The sequence below is a fragment of the Lissotriton helveticus genome, chromosome 8, assembly GCF_964261635.1.
Source record: "Lissotriton helveticus chromosome 8, aLisHel1.1, whole genome shotgun sequence".
Classification (NCBI taxonomy): Eukaryota; Metazoa; Chordata; class Amphibia; order Caudata; family Salamandridae; genus Lissotriton; species Lissotriton helveticus.
In genome coordinates this window covers 1,033,190,800-1,033,212,561 of record NC_136069.1, presented here as the reverse complement: position 1 = coordinate 1,033,212,561, position 21,762 = coordinate 1,033,190,800, and the positions used below count along the sequence as shown (strand labels likewise).

At 44.6% G+C, this 21,762-nt stretch overlaps 1 protein-coding gene across 2 annotated transcripts in view; it reads left to right on the top strand.

The window, feature by feature from the left end:
- Nucleotides 1–21,762, top strand: part of FRMPD4 (FERM and PDZ domain containing 4) — a 1,388,782-nt gene that overhangs the window by 1,082,759 nt on the left and 284,261 nt on the right. For both annotated transcript variants that reach the window (XM_078657870.1, XM_078657873.1), the window contains exon 5: nt 15,755–15,800. In XM_078657870.1, coding sequence (XP_078513996.1) covers nt 15,755–15,800 — 46 coding nt within the window. The remainder of the gene's footprint in view (nt 1–15,754; nt 15,801–21,762) is intronic.

Below are 21,762 nucleotides of genomic sequence, written 5' to 3'. Positions count from 1 at the left end.
GTCACCACACAAACAGGAGCACATCATCAGCATTGAGTGAAATAGGGAGGGGTCCGGGATGGAACTGTAGGCCCGATTCATGTGATCTTTCTGGAGTTGCCCGACCAGTGGGTCTATTGTTATTACAAAACCCAATGGGGACGTGGGGCACCCCCACTGGGTGCCTCGGGTGACAAGGAAGGGTTGGTCAGTGAGGAATCGGACCTGATGCATGCTGTAGGATTAGTGTAGGATAAACTGATCGATGAGAAAACCCACGGTGATGCCCAGTTTGCACTGGGTGGCATGGAAGAAAGGCCATTCCAGGGAGTCAAAAGCCTTCTCAGCGTTGAGAACGGCTATCGCAGCTGGTACAACAGGGGAAACTCTATTGAGAGCAGAGAAGACAGAGTACACAGGCTCAGTGATGTGGAGCGGTGCGGGATGAATCCTGATTGCACACAAGATATTCTTTGCTTCATCGGGAGGACAAAGCAGTTGTAAAGGACCTCAGCAAATATTTTGTTGTCAAAATTTAAAAGCGATAGGGGCCTATAAGATCTGCAGTGCTATGGGTCCTTACAAGGTTTTAGAAGCAAGGTTATAACTGCATCCAGTAATGAGGGAGGAAGAATGCCAGCCTTGGATGATTCCGCATACATGGATAGGAGACGTGGCGCAAGAATGTGTTTGAAGTGTTTGTAAAATTCCATGTTGAAGTCATGTAGGCATTGGGCCTTGGATCCATCCATGGAGTCTAAAGCTTGCACCACCTCCTCGCTGGTGATGGGTTCCTTCAGGAACTGTTGCTGAGCTGAGGTCCAGCACACCATGACAATCTCCTCTAAATATGCTGTTTGGTAGGGGTGGAGCTACGCTAGCAAACAAGATGGCTGCTTAGGCTCCCGGCTCCGCCGACCTCCGTCTCCTGCCAGATGAACCTGTTGATAATCCTGTTTTTACGCCCGACCTCCGTGTGGATGAACCGGTGTACAATCCGATGGTGCAATCCCGAGAACTTAACCGGCTTGGTAGACGGAGTTACGTCGAGTTAAAGTTTGCGGCCTAGTCCAGCTGGAGAGCCGGGGCCTCGAGTACTGGTTGCAGTTGAACAACATCGGCCGTGGGAATCAAGCAGGGTCCGGTCTATCGCAGTGGAGGTCGTTTTTGCCCGATTTTGACGGCGGTCATTCTGATAGACTAACAATGAGGGAGAGGTGACGTGGCATGACTGCGGCTATGGGCGGAGGTCCCTGTCCCATGGATCCGGTTTGCCGCCGCCGGGGTTCGGTTGGTCAGGGTCTTCGCTCGCGGCAGCGGAGTACAGATCGCTGTCGCGGAGAACGATTAGTCACCCTCCGACGCCGTCCATTTCGCTCTTGTCTGTTCCCCCGGAGAGACCGGGCTCTCTGGGGGAAGTGAATATGGTCGGTACTGAGCGAGGAGAGATGGACCGGACGGAGCGTGAGCCGTCGCTGAAGACAGTATTGGCAGCCATTGGGGCACTTCATTCACAGGTGGAAGCCCTGGTTCACAAAATGATTGCGCGCCTACTTGAGACGGGGTTTGTGAGACCGGACTCTGCTCCACTGCAGGAAATGCAACCAGCTAAGATTCCCACGATGACCATTTTGACTCCGGACGAGGACCCCGTGCGACAAGAGGTGTCGAAGCCCTTGGTCAGTGTATTGGAGGATCGTGAACCTGGTGCTTCGAACGTATTGTTACGCTTACCATCACTGCTGACTGTGGGAGAATTGATTGGCGTTCCCTTCCCGGAGACTCCTGTTAGTAGCTGTTTTTGGACTACAACAACATCTTTTCCCTCTCTGGTTACAGTACGGTTGTGGAGGAAACAGCATTGGGACTTTCCGTCAATGAGGGAGCTTTTCTGTGCGGATGGGGTTCTTAAAGACTTAACGTTTTTGATTTGTCTCGGACTGAATTTTTTTGAACTCTTTTCGCACTTTGATTCTCCTGTGGACGCAGTGGTCTCACCGTGAGGGGTTCGCATGATAGTTCGGAAGGGCCAAGGCTGAGATCGATTGACTGGGTTTGATACTATGGCCTTAATGGATGTGGGATTTGTTACTGTTGGACTCCCGGGAGGTTGGGCGGTGTATTACAGCTCTCCCTGATTTGCTTTTTCTGTATTTTTGGGTAGAATTGTGTTTTCATCGCAGGGGGTGCTTGTTTCTGGCAAGGGGAAAGGGGACCGGGAGCCCATACGGAAATGCCCTCCCCCATTTTCTACTTTTATAACTTAGTTAGTTGGGGCGACAGGCACACTGCTAGTTGGGGTTAGGCGACAGCCATATGCAGGGGTGCAGGGTGGGGGGATTGGTTTATTGTTTTGTCTTTGTTTTTGTTTTTATGTTCAAAATCCGGTTCATATTCTGATATTGGGTGCCTTCCTGAGGGGTTATCCTGTTTGGTGGGTGAACGGGTCCTAGGGGTGGTTGTGTTTACGAGATCTTCTACAATGTATTACCTTTAATTGCTGCGAGCTGGTAGCGGTCCTTGGTGATGCCCACTGTACTATCGTGTCACGCTTTCCTGCCACTCAAAATTGCCATATTTTTAAAATCCTGTTCCTATGTGTGGTGGACATGTGAATATTGTCGATAAGGTTGTACTGTTATTTATTGTATTTTATACGGCCGCACGCCACTTCCATCTTGAGATTCAGCTTTCACCTTGGGGATTATCCGTCTATTACTCGCCATATGTTTGTATAACTGTTACTTACTCCATGATGTAAGGCATCTGCAGTTGGTGTTTCTTGTTTTTTCAATAATAAAAAAGATTTATAAAAAAATATATATATGCTGTTTGGGCCATGATGTCACCGGAGAGTCGAGTGGTATAGAGGCGTGTAAAGTAGTCTAGCAGGGTCGTCTTTACTAGAGGTCGCTTTGGATCCCCCATCTTGATATAGTTCTGTAATAAAGCGCAACAAAGGCGGACTTTAAGAACCGCACTTCGCTTTACCGTTTCTTCTTTATCCCAAAAGTTGTGCACAGCTATTCCTATATCTGTCGTGTTAGGTGCAAACGCAGAACATGCGTGTTGTTTTTTCTCAGCATCATACGACTGAGCCTTGCGAGGATTTTATGCTCTTTGACTTATTGAGCAGTGTGACAGATTGCAAGTGAAAGTCTCTACAGGGGTTTTGGACCATGCCTTTTCTCTTGACTTTTTTTTCTTGTGGCCCACTACGTTAATATGTGCTTCACCATGGATCCGTTCCACCTCTTTCGCAATGGCACGTTCACACTCCTGTTTTCTTCCACATACAGGCATTCTCTACGGGCTATCAAACCCGCAGCCCAAACATTAGGCTTTGATATTTGAACAGTCACATGCTTTGTTTATGACGATTGGCGTACACAACTCCAACACAACACAGGTGCTATACCCCTCATTTGAAGAGGCCTGTGATCTCTTTGGATATCCTATTCGACGTTTATTCTAATTAGGTATGTCATATCAGGAACTATAACTACGCACCTCACCTTTGCTTGATCACCATGCGAGGTTTAGGTTACTCAACCTCCCTATTGTTTGTGTGTCCTCCCTCCTTTCTTTTGTCCCTTGCTTTTTGTTATTTTATTTGTCATATTTAGACACTTTACACTGGCTTATGCGTAACATAGGTATTGTGTGGCCCCCAGAAGTTGCTCTCATGTTATGTTTTTATTATGTTGTCTGATTATTCTAGGCAGTAGTTTGCTTTAAATATTTAGCTGTTCATCTCATGCGTTCCAGTCTTTTTTCACTAACCACTGATTACAGCTTGTAGGGGTTTTGTTCTAGTCAGACTGGTCAACCCTCCAACACACTCTCCCCCTGCCAACTGGTCCTGCACCCCTCCCTCCCCTTTTCCTCTTGTTTTCCTCTTGCTTCTTTCCATTATGGACCCTCTAAAAGTATGGGTTGTTATTGTTACACTTTGCTTGTGCCGGTCATATTTGTTAAAGTGTGTTTTTTAAAACTTGTCCTTGATATCGGTCGTATGTGCAATGTTGTTTTGTGTTTGGACATGTAAATTCCTTGTGAATTGTGTTTTTTACATGTATATGTGTCTACCATTTGTATATTTTTATGTATTTATATATGTGTTATTCACAGCACTGATGAAGTTCAAGTTACGGTTGAAAAAAACGCGTAGGCTGGATGATGCAATGAACTTGAGTTGACCTAAAAAAACAGATGACAAAAAAATATATATTGCTGGACTCATTTTCTTATTGATGCTGGACAAGAAACGTTAATGGTGCACCATTTCAAATACCCTTCATTATAGTTCTGCATTGTAGGAAATGCCCCTGGGGGGACGGAGGAGTCTGGCCAATATGCCTCTGGGGCGTTCACCCTTCCCATGCCTATGAGCGAAGGCATATTTCCCCGAGAACAACACTTTGCGAACTACAAGTTCACGAGATTCTGCTAGAAGCGCAGTCTATTTAAGGTAATGTGTGTGTCCGCGTTGTTGAGAATCAGTCAAGTTCTATGTTCCCCTCGACATGCATTAGCCCCCTGCGCAAGTTTCGCAGCACCCATACTGTTTAGAGATACATATACCTCTGATGTATTTTTAAAGGCCTCCCATAAAGTGGCTTGCACGTCTACTGAGCCCTCATTGAGCTGGAAGAACTCTAGGACAGTGGCATACAGTTTGGAGCGAAAGAGTGCATCTTGTAGTGCCAAGGTGAGGAACCCCCACTATCTCTCCCTGGCATATCCAAATGGGAAGCGAAATGTAGTGCATACTGGAGCATGGTCTGAAAGTGTGCATGCTAAATGTTGGATTATATCTCGCCATGGGCCTAAGGTAGCAGAAATGAGGCAATAATCATTGCAAGACCATGTGTGGGGGTGGCAAAGTAGTGAGTGTACACTAGTGACGATGTACCGTTCATACATCAGGCATCTTTAAGTTTGGAGGTGTTGCAGATGCTGTGTAGGACGTGGAGTGATCAAGGTTTGCCGAATGGGGAGGTCTCTGTTGTGTTGTGGGTCGCCCCATGAGTAAGTTAAGGTCTCTCTCTAGAAGTATGTGATCAAAATTGAGACGTTCAATCTGGATGTGTAGAGTATAAACAAATTCAGGAGAGTCTCCATAACATAGCATGCTTATTTTATTTAGTCCTTAGTTAATTATAGAAAGCTTAGAATCATTTTGCATGTTTCCACACATTCTGAGTTACTATGGCTTTTTGTCCTTTAAAACTGACTTGCAGTAAAATTATTCTAATATCTTTTTACAATAAATATCTTCAACAGCTGGTTTGATGTGTTTAATTTTGCACTAGAGATTATTTTTTTATTCTTCATATTTGCAAACAAGCTCTCTCTTTCATATGAACCTGCTACGCACCAAAGATTTAAGTGGTTTTGGGGCAATTGATGGTATGACCATGTGTTATATGGGATAAATTGCATACATGGTAAAGAGATTGAAGTCACCTTGGAGTTCCATAATCTTATAAAGGCTACATGGTTATGGAACTCCTCAGTGACTTGCAAAATCCTTATATTATACGTCAGGGGTTCTTTATTTCATATATTATATATGAATAATGAGTTAATATTTCCCTGCTTCAGAATGAGAAAATCAGAAAGACTGATATGGAAATATGTATTTAAGCTGAAGCTCAAAGATGTGAATCCATGCTTTCATGAGTTTAATTGGCAGGTTTTCCGCTAACCAAACTGATGGCAGAAGTGTACCACATTTTTGGTTTTATGTCATTCTTGCAGCCCTGCCCTCAAAGGGTCTATATTTCTGATATGAGAAGTGACTTTGAAGATTTAATATCCACTGGAAATTCTATAATTTCCCATGTCATATGATGGAATTCCCAGCAATAAATGTGGAAAATGAAAATTGTTAGCTTACATAAACGTTGTGCCTCTAACGTTTTGGTGGGAACATAACAATCATCCTTTGGTGGAAGTCCACCACCCTTAGCAATGCAGTCTTTCACAATGGCATCCCCCTAACCATGATGGTGAACTAGCCAATCAAGAGTGCACAGATGATCTGTATCGGACAGATTTGGGCCAGATGGCAGAAGAGTACCATTCTTTACCCGCTGGACTTCTCTCATTGAGGGAATTTACATTAGGGCAGCTGAGCGGAGGAGCAGAACAAGGATATGATTCTTGTTTCTCAAAGATACCATCTGATGCATCTTCCTCAAAGTCAATACCCTACCTTTCATCATTCCCTGTCTGCTTTGGACCTGCCACTGTACTTTTGTCAATGCTAATACAATTAAAGGTCCTGCATTTGATTCAAGGTAAAGAGAAAACTTCAAAATTAAAGTTGTATAGCAGCCTAACTTACTTTTGCCTGTGTTTTTTTTTAAATCAGCATGTTTACTAATTGAATTACTACAGCAAATTCTGGGGTGATAAGACATGTATTATTATTTCTGAATTGGAATGAAAGTCCTGGACAAAGACAGAGCCTTTAGAGCATAACCAAAGCACTTACTTATTAGTAGGTAATAATACATTGCGGGTAATATTGCCATTTGATGGGGTAAAATGTAATTCGCACTAATGCGGATTATAATATACATTGATTAGAATTTGGAGGTTGGATGAGAAGAAAGACGGCAAAGAGACAGAAATAAAAATGGATTGAGAGACTGTTGGGCAGATGTATGGACGAAGAGACAGACGAGCAAGTGAATGGATTGATGAGTGAAGGGCCGAGGCAGGTGGGGAAGTAAATTGTGTATTATTATGGATTATTTATCATTGTTTATGGGATTTTGTTTGGCAGCACACTGTCACTCCAGAGAAGTTTCCTGGTGCTGGCATGTAAAATGGTTTGTAGGGCGATCAATTAATTACTTATTAGAACATTGGAATGTTGGGAGCTCCATTGAAAACAATGGAGTGCTCCGAGCTTCTAATGGCTGGTATAAGCCTGGAGCTCCAACATTCCAATGCTTCTTTGTTCACAATTCTGGCTGTGAACAAAAGCTGCAGGGAGCCTGAGGGGATTCCAGTCCCCTCACGCTCCCATAAGGCTTTGTTCTTTTTTGTTAGAACATTCTGCCCTCTAGTGGCAGAATGTTCTAATAGCCTTATAGCCCTTCGTAGCTGGGCTATACGGGCTATTAAAGTCCCTCTCCCTTGTTAAAGGCCCTCGCCTTCGTCTCGGGCCTTTAACGCTGGAGAGGGCCTTTAATAGCCAGTATAGCCCTCTACGGCGGGCTATAAGGCTATAATAAATTAGTCAAAGATCATTGAAAAGCCACCTTATAATGAGTTTCCTAAAGGTCAGTAGATGGTGAATGACCCATAGATAGATGAGCTGAATAATGAAATGAGTGGGCGAATGAACTGGAAAAGACACAAATAGATGTGTTGCATTTTATTTAATGCTATGATTTTATTAAATGACTAACTGTGGTTTTTACACGTCAGACCCTCCAAATTGGAAGTTGCAATCGTGTCAGAGGGAGAAAAAGTCTGACGACGTCATACCTCTGGAGCAGCCGCGTAGCAAGGCTGTCTTAAGCGCCAGGGCATGCAAGGAAAGTAGGCCACTGCCTGCTGTTTGGGTGTTAACATGCATCAATAATGTGGGTTCAAATGCACCCTGCGGCTTCTGTGCACCTGCTGCAACATGCACAGCTGAAACTATGATCTGCTCTCTGTGGCTCTTAAATCAGATTTAGTGTCACCGTGATCCCCTTGGCTTTGTAAGCATTGTTCATGTGCGTCCAATTTTATTGGATTGCATGCCTCCTAAATTCGATCTTTTATGGTCTAATGAAACAAATTGAGTTGTTAGTGTCAACTTTATCTTTGTAAGTAAGGCTATAAAACCAGACAGGCAATGGATGGTCAATAAGTCAAGCTCTGAACACTGAGCAAAAGTCAGAGAGGAGCATTTAACTTTAGGCCTTCCCAGCCGCACTGGAACGTGGTGATCTGTGTCCTATACCTATATGATAATCCGGTGTTAGGGTGTTCGATTTCAATTCCCTTTTAATACAAATAGAAGCAATCCATATGGGCAGTGACAGCGTATACATTCGTGCGCCCAGTCCAAAATGCATCTCATGACCTATAGGAAATCCTGATGGGATGAACGGAAGAATCAATTGCATGCCTGAAACATTAATGCATACCTACATTCCATATTAGGACTTCCTACTTGAGCTAAAAACAAAAGGCTCAGCTCACAAAGATTCTCTGAGCCTTGGGAATTTCAGTAGTAAGTCAGGAGTAAGGTAGTAGTACTCCTGGAATTTAATAGTAAACCAAGGGTACAAGAGTAAGTCTGATCTACTTACATAGCAGATTCTTGGTGAATTGGGCCCAAAGTGCATAATTTAAAAAAAAAAAATTTTAAGTGTTTGTCCAACATTTGTTTTAGCAGCCTGAAGTCACAATCTACTGTTTGTTAGGTTTGCCATTAACCAACCCGCTCCCTGTCTCTCTAAGTCAGTTTTGCAGGTTCTTTTTCATTCCCACTTTCTCCCTTTGACACTGTTCTTCTACCATTCCATTCTTATTTCTTCTTTTCTTCTGCTCTCTCTCTTGCTCAAAGTCTGAATTTGAAAAATAGTCCTTAAAATGAGTACCGTGTCCACCACCTGCAACCCCTTACACAAATTAGGCAACATTCTGTAAAACCAAGCCAGTCCCTATGCATCTTAAAATCTAAACTATATGTTTCAGTATGTAGAAAGAGATCATTAGTTTTGCATTAGTTTCTTCTTCCTTTGAAGTTTAGAATATGTATTATAGTCGTCAGGCCTGATGTACATAGAGGCTGGTCACAGTACAATGCTTTGTGAGATGCCGTGACCGACATCAGCATTTATGCTTTAATTAATTTCCAAATCTCTTCCAGCTCAAACTGCCCGCTGCATTAATATGTTGTTGTTGTAGTACTTTATTCGATAAAAACATTTATCATAAAAGTAAAAACCATTTTCAAGTACCAACAACCCTTAAAATTCATACAAAACTAAATACAGAATTTATGTACATTTAAAACATATATACAGATAAAAATGGGTAAACCAGTAAAGCTATTAGAAATAGAATAGCAGCATAGTCAGACACAATTAACCAGAGATATCATTTAGCACCCTCTTTGGAATCATCTTTAGCTGCTTAGATCTTATCTGCCACGCTCTTCCCAAATATTTCGCAACCCCACACACCAGAGCCAATGATGATACATCTGTTGTAAGAATGCGCAGGGCGTTAAGGTGCTGTCTGAAGCCAAGCTCCCTACAAATTGGCCTAAGCCACCGTCTTCTTGCACCCCTATAGGCTGTACAGGCAAATAAAAAATGTGCTAAGGACTCTTTGGGGCAAGGGCAACATGGACATGAGGTATGATCGGGGAGAGATGGTCTCCACTTTCCAGTAAATGAATTTAATGGTAGGCTTCCATATCTGAATTTTAGAAAAAGTGTTCTGTCGCCAGGTAATTGGATAAAGTCCAGAAATGGTTCAAACATCCTGGCAGACTTATTGTTCAGAAATTGATCGGTCAAAGGTCCCCACCTATGTCCCTCTAGTTCCTCCTTCAGAACCCAGTCCCAATACAATGTCTTAACAACACTTTTTGGTGGCGGGGACTGAGTAAGCCAAGCCTCACCCAATCCTAACCACGTAACCAACTCCTTCAACTTGCCCAGCCATCGGATCTTACCACAGCCGCCCAAGCTGATGAGTTCATCAAATGCTGCGGCGTAGTTAACTAGATCCGTTGATCTTCGCAAGCGCACCCAGAACAGCAAAGGGCGCAGGCGGACTATACCCTTGATTGAGCGTCTGCCCAAATCAAGGAAAAGTGGTTTCAGAGGAGTTGAAGCTGGGAGCGAGACCAAATCTCGAAAAAACTTGTTCTCTGCCCTAACCAGTTCCGGGATGCTCTCAAACCCCCAAAATTCGGAGCCATAGACTGCTGAGGCCAACGCCTTCCCTTCATAGACTGCCAGGGCAGGGGCTATGGGTCTGCTAGTCGAGCCTCTATGGTCTTGTGCAATAGCTCCTGCCACTCTCTTGAGGTTCAGGAGCATTTTCGAGACATGGGAGTTCCAGGTCATTTTATTATTAATTCTTACGCCCAAATAGTCGAAAGCCTCGACAACCTCCAGAGGTGCCCCATTAAGTGAGATGTTTAACCTTTTTACTTTTTTAACTGAGGACAGTGCCATCAGCTTTGTTTTGGAGGTGTTGATGGTTAAACCACGCTCTACACAAAACAAGCTGAATTTATCCAGAAGTTTCTGCAGGCCCATTGGTGTCTTTGAGATCAGGAGGGTATCATCTGCGAAAAGAAGGGTGGGTGTTTTTTCTCCCGCCAGGACTGGGGCGTCGGCCGGGTCCTCCCTCAAATGGTCCACCACCCCATTCACAAAGAGGGAGAACAGGGTCGGCGCCATCACACAGCCCTGGCACACCCCCCTATTCACAATCACCCTCTCTGTCAGGTCACCCTGGCTCCCCCATCTAATCCTGGCATAATTGCCTTTGTGAAGTCTCTTTATTAATTCCAGGAGGTAGATCGGGAAACCCATATCGTGCAGCACTTGCCATAATTTATTACGGGGCGCCAGGTCAAATGCGACAGGAAATGGCTTTGCACCTTATTGAGAAAAGTGTCCGTTGCTGGGACGGAGGCATGCGTGGGACAGCAGACCTCTACTCATGCACTCTAATTTACAAAGCTACTCCTGTTCCTTAACCCCGTCCGTGCTCGTGAGGGAACCGCTCCGTCACGAGCCACGGACGTGCTGTGCTGGTGACGGCGCGGCCGCCTCACCCACGCTGCAGGAATTCCACGCCTGCAATGCAGTTTTATTGAGCGGGCCGGGCCATGACGGAACCACTCCGTCACAATCACAGCGCACCCGTGGCTCGTGACGGAGTGGTTCCGTCGTGAGCATGGCGGTGCCACGCGGCCCCCATCCCCCCCAGCGCCGCGGCAGAATTATCGCCGCGGCCAAGGGGTTAAAGAGACAAGGGTCACAGCATCACAAGCAGAGGCACATGGTGAACTGTATATCAGGTAGTGTGTTTAGTGGCACATGTAAGCACTGTCTGCTGCTTCTGATTTGAGAATCCTGCACACAAACAATGTGAGCTGTCATATTGACAGTTTAGAATTTGGGAATAAATACTGCCTGCCTAACGCAGTAGCCATTCAGTGATTTGAGGTCGCAAAAGTGGTCTTGAACAGTGGCGGCTGGCACTGATCGAGGGTGCGAGGGCGGAGGGCGGGGGTGGGATCGGGAGAGGGGGTCAAGAAAATATACTCACCTCCTCGCACCATCGCGCCGCTCTCCCCACTGTCATCTTCAGAACAAGAATAAACCACCCAGGAAGCACCCAGGCTCCCCTTGGCTAATTGGCCTGAGTGGTGTGGTTCGGCACTCAGACGGGGACTGGGGGGCCTGGGGTTCTGGGCATGGTCTCCACCAGGCTGTAATGCAGCCTTGGTGGGATACATGCAAAGTGCACATAAATGTTCTCGGCTGGCCAAACATTCATGCGCACTTTAGGGAGTGCAAACCACTCCTCCTCCGCTCTGTCAGTACAGCAGCCCTGCACCGCCTACAAAGCTGCAGCAACAAGAAAAAAATAAAATGATAATAACTTAGAGTTATTCTCATTTTGTTTTTCCTTTAGTTACACTGCTTAAAAGCAGTGGGCTGACGCTCCTTCGCCTTAGAGGAGGAGCTGCCACGGACCTCGAAGCTTTTGCGTACTTGATTGCGAGTTGCATGAAGGGACACCCTTCAGTGACCCCTTTCCCTTGTGACTCACAAGGGTTTGTAATGTATACACTGCGATTCGCAGTGGCAGTTACGCAGCACAATTCTCTTTTGTGTCAGTTCCGCAGGCTTTACGAATGCAAAGTCAGTCGCGGCCAGCAGTGGGAGTACCTTCAGGGCGGTGACGTGGGGAGGGGGAGGGGCAGGGTGGGGGGTAGTAATGTATGGATTACGTAGCTTCCCAGGTAAGTAAACATTTAAATAAATAAAACTAATTTCATACATGTTATGTTTTTATGGCCGACAGTAACCGATTGAGGAATTTCGTAACATATTTGACTTAATATTCGCAACCGTCGTCTTGTCTGGTGGAGTTTCTTTATTTTAAATCAATGGTTGGTATTGACGAGAAAACACAGATTGCATCACACTCTTACCTGGTACAAATAGTTTCTGAGCGATACACCTGCAGCATATGGGATTCTGGACACTGAACTGTGCTTTTGCAAAGGAAAACGGGCATTCGATAAGCTATATAGAAATGCCATCTCACACAACTAACTAATTTTGAGTTGGGACATTGTTTAAAATCCAGTATGCCAGCAACTGTATTTAATAGATACCAGTTGTAATAGGCTAACTGAAAGGTAATCAGAATTCTTTGTTTTTGTTAACTTGGCTGCTTTGAATTTAGGGAGGCCTTAATCAAGGGATTTTAAAACAATAACTCAAGCGTTGTGGCTGGTTTTCTGCATTGGAGCTGTTCAAAAGTGTAATCATTTTTTAGTCTGTACTGTCTTTTATTCTAAGCATGCCATAAAAACAGTGACCACTGCAAATAAAAGTACAGCATCCAATGCCTGGAGGCGGATAATCAGTAGCTCACAGCAGAACGTCAAACTCAATATTTATTTGGAAACAGATTTAGTTAATCCGTTGACTCTTACATCAACCAATGGAAACTGAACTGTATGTTGTAGCCAGTTTGATTGGGTATAGCATAGGTGACTAATCAGAATGGCTGAACCATCAGTTCACATCCGGGTTTACTTTACAATAAAGCTATAGATGTCCAGTGCAAGCAGTGGTACAGAAATTCCCGGTCACTACCATCCCTATCTCATCCCTATGTCCTGTCCACTCTTGCTATCACTAAGATGGGGCTATCCCTTTTATACTCAACACCTTCAGGAGAAGCCTCAAGACCTGGCTTTTCTGCTAACCCGGAGCTGCACCCCCCCCCCCGCACCTTGAGACACTCACGGGTGTGTAGTGCGCTTTATAAACCCCTGATTGATTGATACGGAGATAACTCTCCATGCATTCGGTCTACTGCTGATGATTTTCTTTTGCCTAGGAATTTGCATATTTTTTTCCTCACCTGAGTTGCGCACAGTTTGTTGGCATTTGAGACTTCCATTCGAAAAAAGAGTGCCGTGTGTGGTGTGAAAAGAGCAGTGTTTTTGCCAAACTGCACCGTAGACACCACAGCGCTGGTACCAAGTGCCACACAATGCTAGGAAAGGCAGAGGCTGTCATAGGAAGGTGGGGGAAACAGTGGAGTAGCAAGGGGTGTTGGGGGTGGGGCAGTATGCCACAAACGGCACGAGTTTTGAGGGAGACGGTCCCCGCTAGGCAGCAACCGGCAGCACCCCCCCACTATTCAAAGAGGCCGCAGCGGGGTGGCCAACTCAGGACTAGCTACGCCACTGTGGGGAAAACTGAGAAAGTTTCCAAAATTGTGGAAGTGACTAAGTTTCAACCATTCTATCCTTATGACTGTAACAGTGTGTAAAACAGAAGAGTTTCGCCCATGAAATTCAGATTTCAGAGCACAGTGGCACTGAAGATCTATCGGGCAGCGAGGAAGCTTTCAAAATGTTCCAGGATAGGAACAGAAAGGGTCGATTTGAGCCCACAGCTCAGAAGGTGATTCTTTCATCTCCAAAATGACGTCTACTTCTTATGAATTCTTAATTAACCAAAGGTCAAATCCTGCTGACCATTTTACGATTGTAATTATCTCATGAAGAAGGCACAGATACCAAATTCTTTTTAAGATATCTGGGAGTAGGGCCAATAAAGGTCATTCTAGGATTCTGAATACACAAGAACACAACTTTCCATGGCCGTGCTTCTGCAAAGAAAGTCTCCAAAAAAGACAGGAATATTTTTTTTCAGGACAATCTCCTGTATCCCAGGTGTCTCGGTTAATGTTTTCTCCCAAACGTCTTTGACTACTATCAAAGACCCTTTGTTATTTCATCTAGATACCTCATGAAATTCAGAAGAAAATGTTAGTGCCATGTTTGTTCCCAGTTTGTGTCCCGTGGGGAGCCCTGTGTGTAGACCCTTTGAGAGTTGGAGGTAGGGGCTTTAGAAATCATCAGATGTTCGCATATACTCCCTTTGATCAATCTCATTTACACTTTCCATCTACTGTACGAGTAAGACAACTGTTGGCTGTACAGGGCAGAAATTAGAACATGGAAGCAAAGTAAACTTGACCACATAAGTGTCAAGAATCTCGACAGTAAAGAACTGCTCTATAAGGAAGTTAGATGTGACTCAAGCACAAAGCTAATATAAGCCCCAAGAACGTGTTGCGGAGACCGCGAAAACACAAGTATAAGAAATAAGAAAAAAGACTGTCCACTAGACAGAAGACTCAGAGTTATATATTGGTCCTGTTGTAATTGCAAAGTCTGTAATTTACTTTAAAGTAACTTTTAAATCCAATGCAAGTGCTTATAAGGAGCGGTGTTCCATGGACGCCCTAACCCCGTAAATTAAGGTTCCATGCTCAACTAAATGTTAAAGGAAGGGTTTATATGAAGTATAGTAAATACTGTAATTTCAGTATGTCCTCTCTGGAATTAATTGTTAACTGAATAAATTACTCTTGGCATTCCAAGCATTTCCAGATGTGAATGTTAGTGGAACTGGTGAGATATTTAAATGCAAAATCTATTGAAGTTGGATGGAGTGCTGTGCTATATTACACCTTTCATTTGCATCATTGTATACATTTTAAGGAATGTATGCGATCATAGAAGAGTATGCCCGGGAATTTATGCAAATCATAGATTTTCCGTTTTACTTGGTATTGAGGCAGAATATCGAAAAAGAAATATGGTGACCAAAATATTGTGTTAAGAATATCAAGGACACAAAAATCAATAGGTAACTCTCTATAGATAAGCAAAGTTTTACTATAGCTAGCTCCACATATATGTAGCATGACGACATGTATGTCTTCAAGGTACGAAGATGTGGTGCTACGGATTAAGCATAGTAAATCTACACTTACCTATTTGCACTTACCTTCTCAATATATTGGTCCTCAATATTATGTACACACGATATTTCTGTTTTCGATATTCTGTCAATGATCCTACTGGGTGATGGTTGCGGGACCACTAACATTGTGGCCAAGTGGCTTCTGATAAGCAGATTGCTGGGTCAGTGTTACTGACATCAGAATCAGTGGAGACTCTGCCAACATTAACTCTGTAGTTACCCCAACTCTAAAAAAAAGAAAAAGTGGAAGAACCACCGGGTTGGCGGAATGGGAAAGTGGGCGATGTGCAACATCCCTCCCCCGACTTCCCAAACCTTAAATCATGCCCCATTTCTCCAGACTAGGTATCAAACTCTAAAACATTTATGAATATTCACGATCTTTTAAGTTTACAAGTGTTGACGGAATTTTTCGTTTTCCCGCTTCACCGCCCCCCCAAAAATGCCTTTATGTCAGAAAAGTCCCCTGATTTCTTACTCAGGTTAAGAGAATTTCTACCCGCAATTTAATTTTTGGACAGGTAGTTACATTTGCATGCCCAAAACAATGGCAAAATGATATAATGTTATGTCGACATACAGTTCTCGTACTTCATACTTTTGCATTAAAAACTGATAAATGTTGCTGATACATCCATGACAGTATCATATATGTAATTTGAAGATTGCTTTTTCACAGTCTCTTGTTGCTCTCTTTCTTTGTCTTACAGAAGCTGTAAAGAATCCATCCTTCTTACTGTGGTGCAACCCTACCCTGTAAGTATGTTGCCACGTAGACATTTATAAAATAAGCAGGGCCGCTTGAATTATGAAGCAACAGAGGAGCAAATTATATTGGAAAGATGACTAAATAATGCAGAAAGAAAAGGCAAATAATGCAGCATGATACGGCACATTATGCTACAGTATTATTTTGCTATTTTGTCATTTAAAAAATTAACTAATACTGATTGGACTAACTTTTAACCTAATCCACAACTGTTTAATGTCTGACTACAGCAATGGGGATCATTTAACCATTCAACCTTTGCAAAATAACTGCAAATGTGCAGCACCATATGTAGGTTTTAAAGATTATGATCTCTTTCAGCAAGTCTTATGCTTAAATCTGCTGCTAATCATGCAGGAGATTATGAGTGGGATTATGTGGCAAATGCAGTTGTTTAATAATTAAGTAGAAAACGTGATTGGTCCTGAATCGCATAATTCTAGAGCCTTGCATATGAGTGACCTACAATTGAACCAAGCCACAATCACACCATTTGGGGAGGGGTGAGGGATAAATACCGTAAGGATGTGACACTTCTTGATTTTCCCTGCTGCTTGCTTTAATCATTCCATAGCAAAACGCGAACTTAATGTAATACACAAACGAAGCTCCTTCCATTTTATGCATCTCAAATGTTACTGACAGCACGTAAAGAAGCACATACATGGTAGTAGAGAGCGCTACACTTAGGCGATATCTGTTCGTTTCTATGCACTGGTATAGTCAAAAAGTATATTTCATTTGTAATTACTATAGCATGATTTATTTTTCATTTTTAGATTCTTTTTTTAAAATACAGCCCCACCTAACTGAATTAAATCACATGCTAACAACTGATAATAAAGAAAACGTTATAAATAAATAAATAAAATGAACCAATTGTGTATTTAAAAAAATCACAGCATCCTCTCAGACATTCATTTTCAGGCCACAAAGAGATCAACTGAGGCTAAGACCCAATAGTTTTAGAGGAAAGGTGACTTTATTGATAAGATAATTTGTAGTTAGACATGATTTTCAATGTTAATTCTTAGCATATCATTTATTAATGATGCAATGTGATTTATATTTTTCTATAATAAACATATTTTAAAAATCTAAAAAATGAAAAGAGGACAAAGAAGATTTTATTCTTTCACAAAGGTTTGTTTTTTAAGTGTGCATTGTAACTGGTGCTGTTTTTTGTATTTCTTATTGTTTTTAATTCCGTGAAGTATTACCAAGCAGCCGCGGCAGGTAGTGGGAGTACCTGCTGGGCGGTGAAGTGGGGAGGGGAAGGGGCAGGGTGAGGGGTAGTAATGTATGGATTAGGGAGTTTAACAGGTAAGTAAACATATAAATAAATAAAAATAATTTTGTTGCCTGCACTGCATCGCATTTGGAGATGCAGTCCATGTCACCGCCCGGCAGATACTCCCACTAACGGCCGCGGCAGTTACCAAGTAATGCTTACAAACATTATCAAGCCTGTATAATATGATACAGTAAACAGTTAGTAATTGTACATAGCACAACAGTCTGTGAAGATCAGCATATTAGCAACATATCTGAGCAACATTACAATATGAAAACAATGACATTGACTATACATCAGTTTTAAAGAGATCAGGATGTTCCTGTAAGTAGATACTAATGGGTTCCCAGAAGTCAGAGGGCTTAGCAGCTGTGCGTAGTTCTCCTGCGTATAACAAAAAATTGTCTTTGCAATATAGAGTCAAATACCAAGTGGGTTACGGTAGGTGCTTTCGTGTTGTCCCAATGCATTGCTACTCTCCATTTTGCTAAAAGTAACTCTATGGCAGCTAACTTTTTTTTGGCAGATTTCAAATGCGTCAAATGCCCCAGCAGACATAATTGTGGTGTGCATTCTGGTTTGCAATTTAAAAATTCTTTCACAAAGGATAGGAGATTTGCATTCCAGACGTACTGTGAGATGCAGTGACTTCCAAAAATGTAGTGCCAGCCTTACTAATGACAGAGAAGAGGTCCTGCACTGTGTTCTAAGGCAATACGTTTTATTAAAATATTTGTTATACCTCTGGCTTTGTGTTTCAAGCACTGAGGGCTTCACTGGGAGCATTTTTATTAGAGCAGGAGCATTTCAAACATGGGGTACAGTGTGCTTTTAAGAGAGAGAGAGTGTGTGTGTGTGTGTATGTGTGTGTTGCGTGCGTGCAAGCGCACTTGTGTGCGTGGTTTGGTCCAGATGAGGCCAGATTGCAGAATCCAGGATAGATGGAATGCAAGCAAGTTCTTGTGGCAGTGTTAGCCAACACACTGAAGAGATGTTTTCATAGTACACTTTGATTTAAATTGAATTGCATTTACACATATCTTACACTGCACATGTTTGAAATTTCAGGCACCAGATGATGAAGAGTCTTGCCCAGGATACGGGTTATTCCCTTAAAACGTTAAATTCAGATTAACTCTACTCTCTGCACTCTAAGATCCACCACTAAACTACACTTAACTCGAATGAGCTACATTTTATGAAGGAGGCCTCCTAATCCAGCTATATCCCATTAAAGCTCTGATTATGTTGGGAACATAACCAGTTCCTAAGATCAGGAGATGCCCTGTTGTTAACTTTGGTACTGTTTTCTATAATCAGACCCAGGCCTGCACACTTCAGTTCCTTATTACGATCGTATCATGGTCGCACCGACTTTTTCTTTATTACCCTTTATCTCAGAGAGCACCCATTCGATTTCTCACATAGCCGTTCTACATACAAAAATAGCATCATAGTGAATTATGTTGGGTAAAGTATGAGGATTTTAAATGGGGTAACTCTAACGTATAACATTTTGTGAGATGTCACCAAAACATCAACGCTTTGAACAACTTTTTAGATGTGCTTTAAGAAATCTTTAGGTATGTCAGCCAGCTTGCTGCATGTACAGCAAAAAACAACAAGCATTGGCAAAGCCAATAGGTCTGGAGATGGACTAGTCTTTTTTTAATTTTTTTGCAATTATTGTTTTGTTTTTCCATGGGTTAGCAAAACTTTATTGTCGCGGTAGGTCTTGGGCCCTCATCAATCTTAAAATTAAAAAAATGGCTAAAAGAAGAATTATTTTTGGGTCTCAAAAAAGTACACGTTACTATTGTAGTACTTTGCACTGGAGGGAACTACGTTGTGTGTGGTTGTGCTCCTTGTGAAATGGCCGAATGCCATAACTCACAGTGAAGTCAGCCAATGGCTGTAGTTGCTTACTCATTGCCCCATGATACATTCTGGAATAGGTGGAAGAAAAATGCAAATGGCGCAACAACAGACTAATAGAAGTAGTGTGTCTGAAAACATCTATTAGTAACTATATTATACACACAATTGTAGTAAAATCAGTAGGTCTTTCTTACCACAGACCTAAAAAATGCAATCGGTCTGGCATTGTCTGCCAGCCTGTTTCCTATGCCAATGGGTTTTTTGTAATGTATTTGTAAATCTATATTACAAGTAGATAGAGTTGAAAAGATAGATAAATAGAGAGGCCTGCACCTGCAGATAGAGAGGGTTTTATAGCCAGTGTTGCATAAATAGATACATAGCTAGATTGATAGGTATTGATACGGAGCTAGATAGATGGTTGCACAGATAGAGCGGGCTACACTGTAGATAAAACTGGTTGCATACCAAAAGAACATTGCACAGCTAGAAAAAGGTGCTAAATTGATGAATGCATGGCTACACTGAGTTGGGGAAACCTACTCACCCTTGCCGCCACCGCCGAGAGTCACATTGGGGCTGACAGAGAGTCGCAGGAGACACCGCCGCCACCGCCAAGAGTCCAGAGGTACCGGACTCCGCGCCGCCGCTCCGGGAGACCACAAATCCCGGCAGGCCTCGCGGCGGCGCGTCTGAGCGACGCGGCTTGCGCACAGAGAGCGCCAACGGGGACCATAAAGCGGAGCAACCCCGGCAGAGCGGGGGAAACCTACTCACCCTTGCCGCCACCGCCGAGAGTCACATTGGGGCTGACAGAGAGTCGCAGGAGACACCGCCGCCACCGCCAAGAGTCCAGAGGTACCGGACTCCGCGCCGCCGCTCCGGGAGACCACAAATCCCGGCAGGCCTCGCGGCGGCGCGTCTGAGCGACGCGGCTTGCGCACAGAGAGCGCCAACGGGGACCATAAAGCGGAGCAACCCCGGCAGAGCGGGGGAAACCTACTCACCCTTGCCGCCACCGCCGAGAGTCACATTGGGGCTGACAGAGAGTCGCAGGAGACACCGCCGCCACCGCCAAGAGTCCAGAGGTACCGGACTCCGCGCCGCCGCTCCGGGAGACCACAAATCCCGGCAGGCCTCGCGGCGGCGCGTCTGAGCGACGCGGCTTGCGCACAGAGAGCGCCAACGGGGACCATAAAGCGGAGCAACCCCGGCAGAGCGGGGGAAACCTACTCACCCTTGCCGCCACCGCCGAGAGTCACATTGGGGCTGACAGAGAGTCGCAGGAGACACCGCCGCCACCGCCAAGAGTCCAGAGGTACCGGACTCCGCGCCGCCGCTCCGGGAGACCACAAATCCCGGCAGGCCTCGCGGCGGCGCGTCTGAGCGACGCGGCTTGCGCACAGAGAGCGCCAACGGGGACCATAAAGCGGAGCAACCCCGGCAGAGCGGGGGAAACCTACTCACCCTTGCCGCCACCGCCGAGAGTCACATTGGGGCTGACAGAGAGTCGCAGGAGACACCGCCGCCACCGCCAAGAGTCCAGAGGTACCGGACTCCGCGCCGCCGCTCCGGGAGACCACAAATCCCGGCAGGCCTCGCGGCGGCGCGTCTGAGCGACGCGGCTTGCGCACAGAGAGCGCCAACGGGGACCATAAAGCGGAGCAACCCCGGCAGAGCGGGGGAAACCTACTCACCCTTGCCGCCACCGCCGAGAGTCACATTGGGGCTGACAGAGAGTCGCAGGAGACACCGCCGCCACCGCCAAGAGTCCAGAGGTACCGGACTCCGCGCCGCCGCTCCGGGAGACCACAAATCCCGGCAGGCCTCGCGGCGGCGCGTCTGAGCGACGCGGCTTGCGCACAGAGAGCGCCAACGGGGACCATAAAGCGGAGCAACCCCCGCGTCGCGGGACGCCCGGGGCTAAGCCCGGGCAAAGGGCGGGCCCTCTGTGGCCCTCAGAGGCCAGAGGAGCCGGGCCTGGGCCAGAAACTCTGCCTCATTGCCTTTCGCCCACGGATATGGTCACAATTGAACTGTAAGTAGGTTACTCATCCGTAGTTTTTCGCAATCGTATCCTTCAGGAGTTAGACTTTCTGGGACCAACTGTTCTTTTTGCTATTTATATCCCCTGCCTTACTTCCAGGTACCCGTAGGGTTTTGACATGAGTTGCCCGGAAACTAGAAGCAGGGCTGCTGCAGTAAAGAAACTGACTGGTACTCTGGATGACTTCATTGTTCGGACTAATGCTTTAATCGATGAAGGGATAGTTATTATGGATAGGAGGGTGTCCCAGGACCTAGCTGCAGCGAGACGATCCTCCCTAGGTCTTATCGCTAAAGCTCGTACTCCGAACAATGTTTCTGCTCTGGGAAATCCTAGAAATGTACAGAACGATAGGGGTCATGCCGCCCCAGGCTCACAGGAGGACCTGGAGGCTACACCTAATCTTTCTTTGCTTGTGACTAGCACTTCAGTTGAAAAGGAGACCGATATTTTAACTATAGCTAGTGATTTAACACAAAGGGGTTTGAAGGAGGGGGCGATCCCTAAACAAAAGATTAATACTCAAAAAACTGTTAAATCTAACATGAGCCAAGGGAGAAAGGTAGATATTAGTAAGAATACAGACCCGGCCAAATTAGAACCTCTGCCTCTGAATGTGAATACTAATCGAGTTCTTCACACTAGTGATAATGGGGTAACTCTTCACGCCAATGCTGGCTTACCACTGAGTCTCCCGGATGATACCGCCTTAGATAGCAGTCTGGAGGAT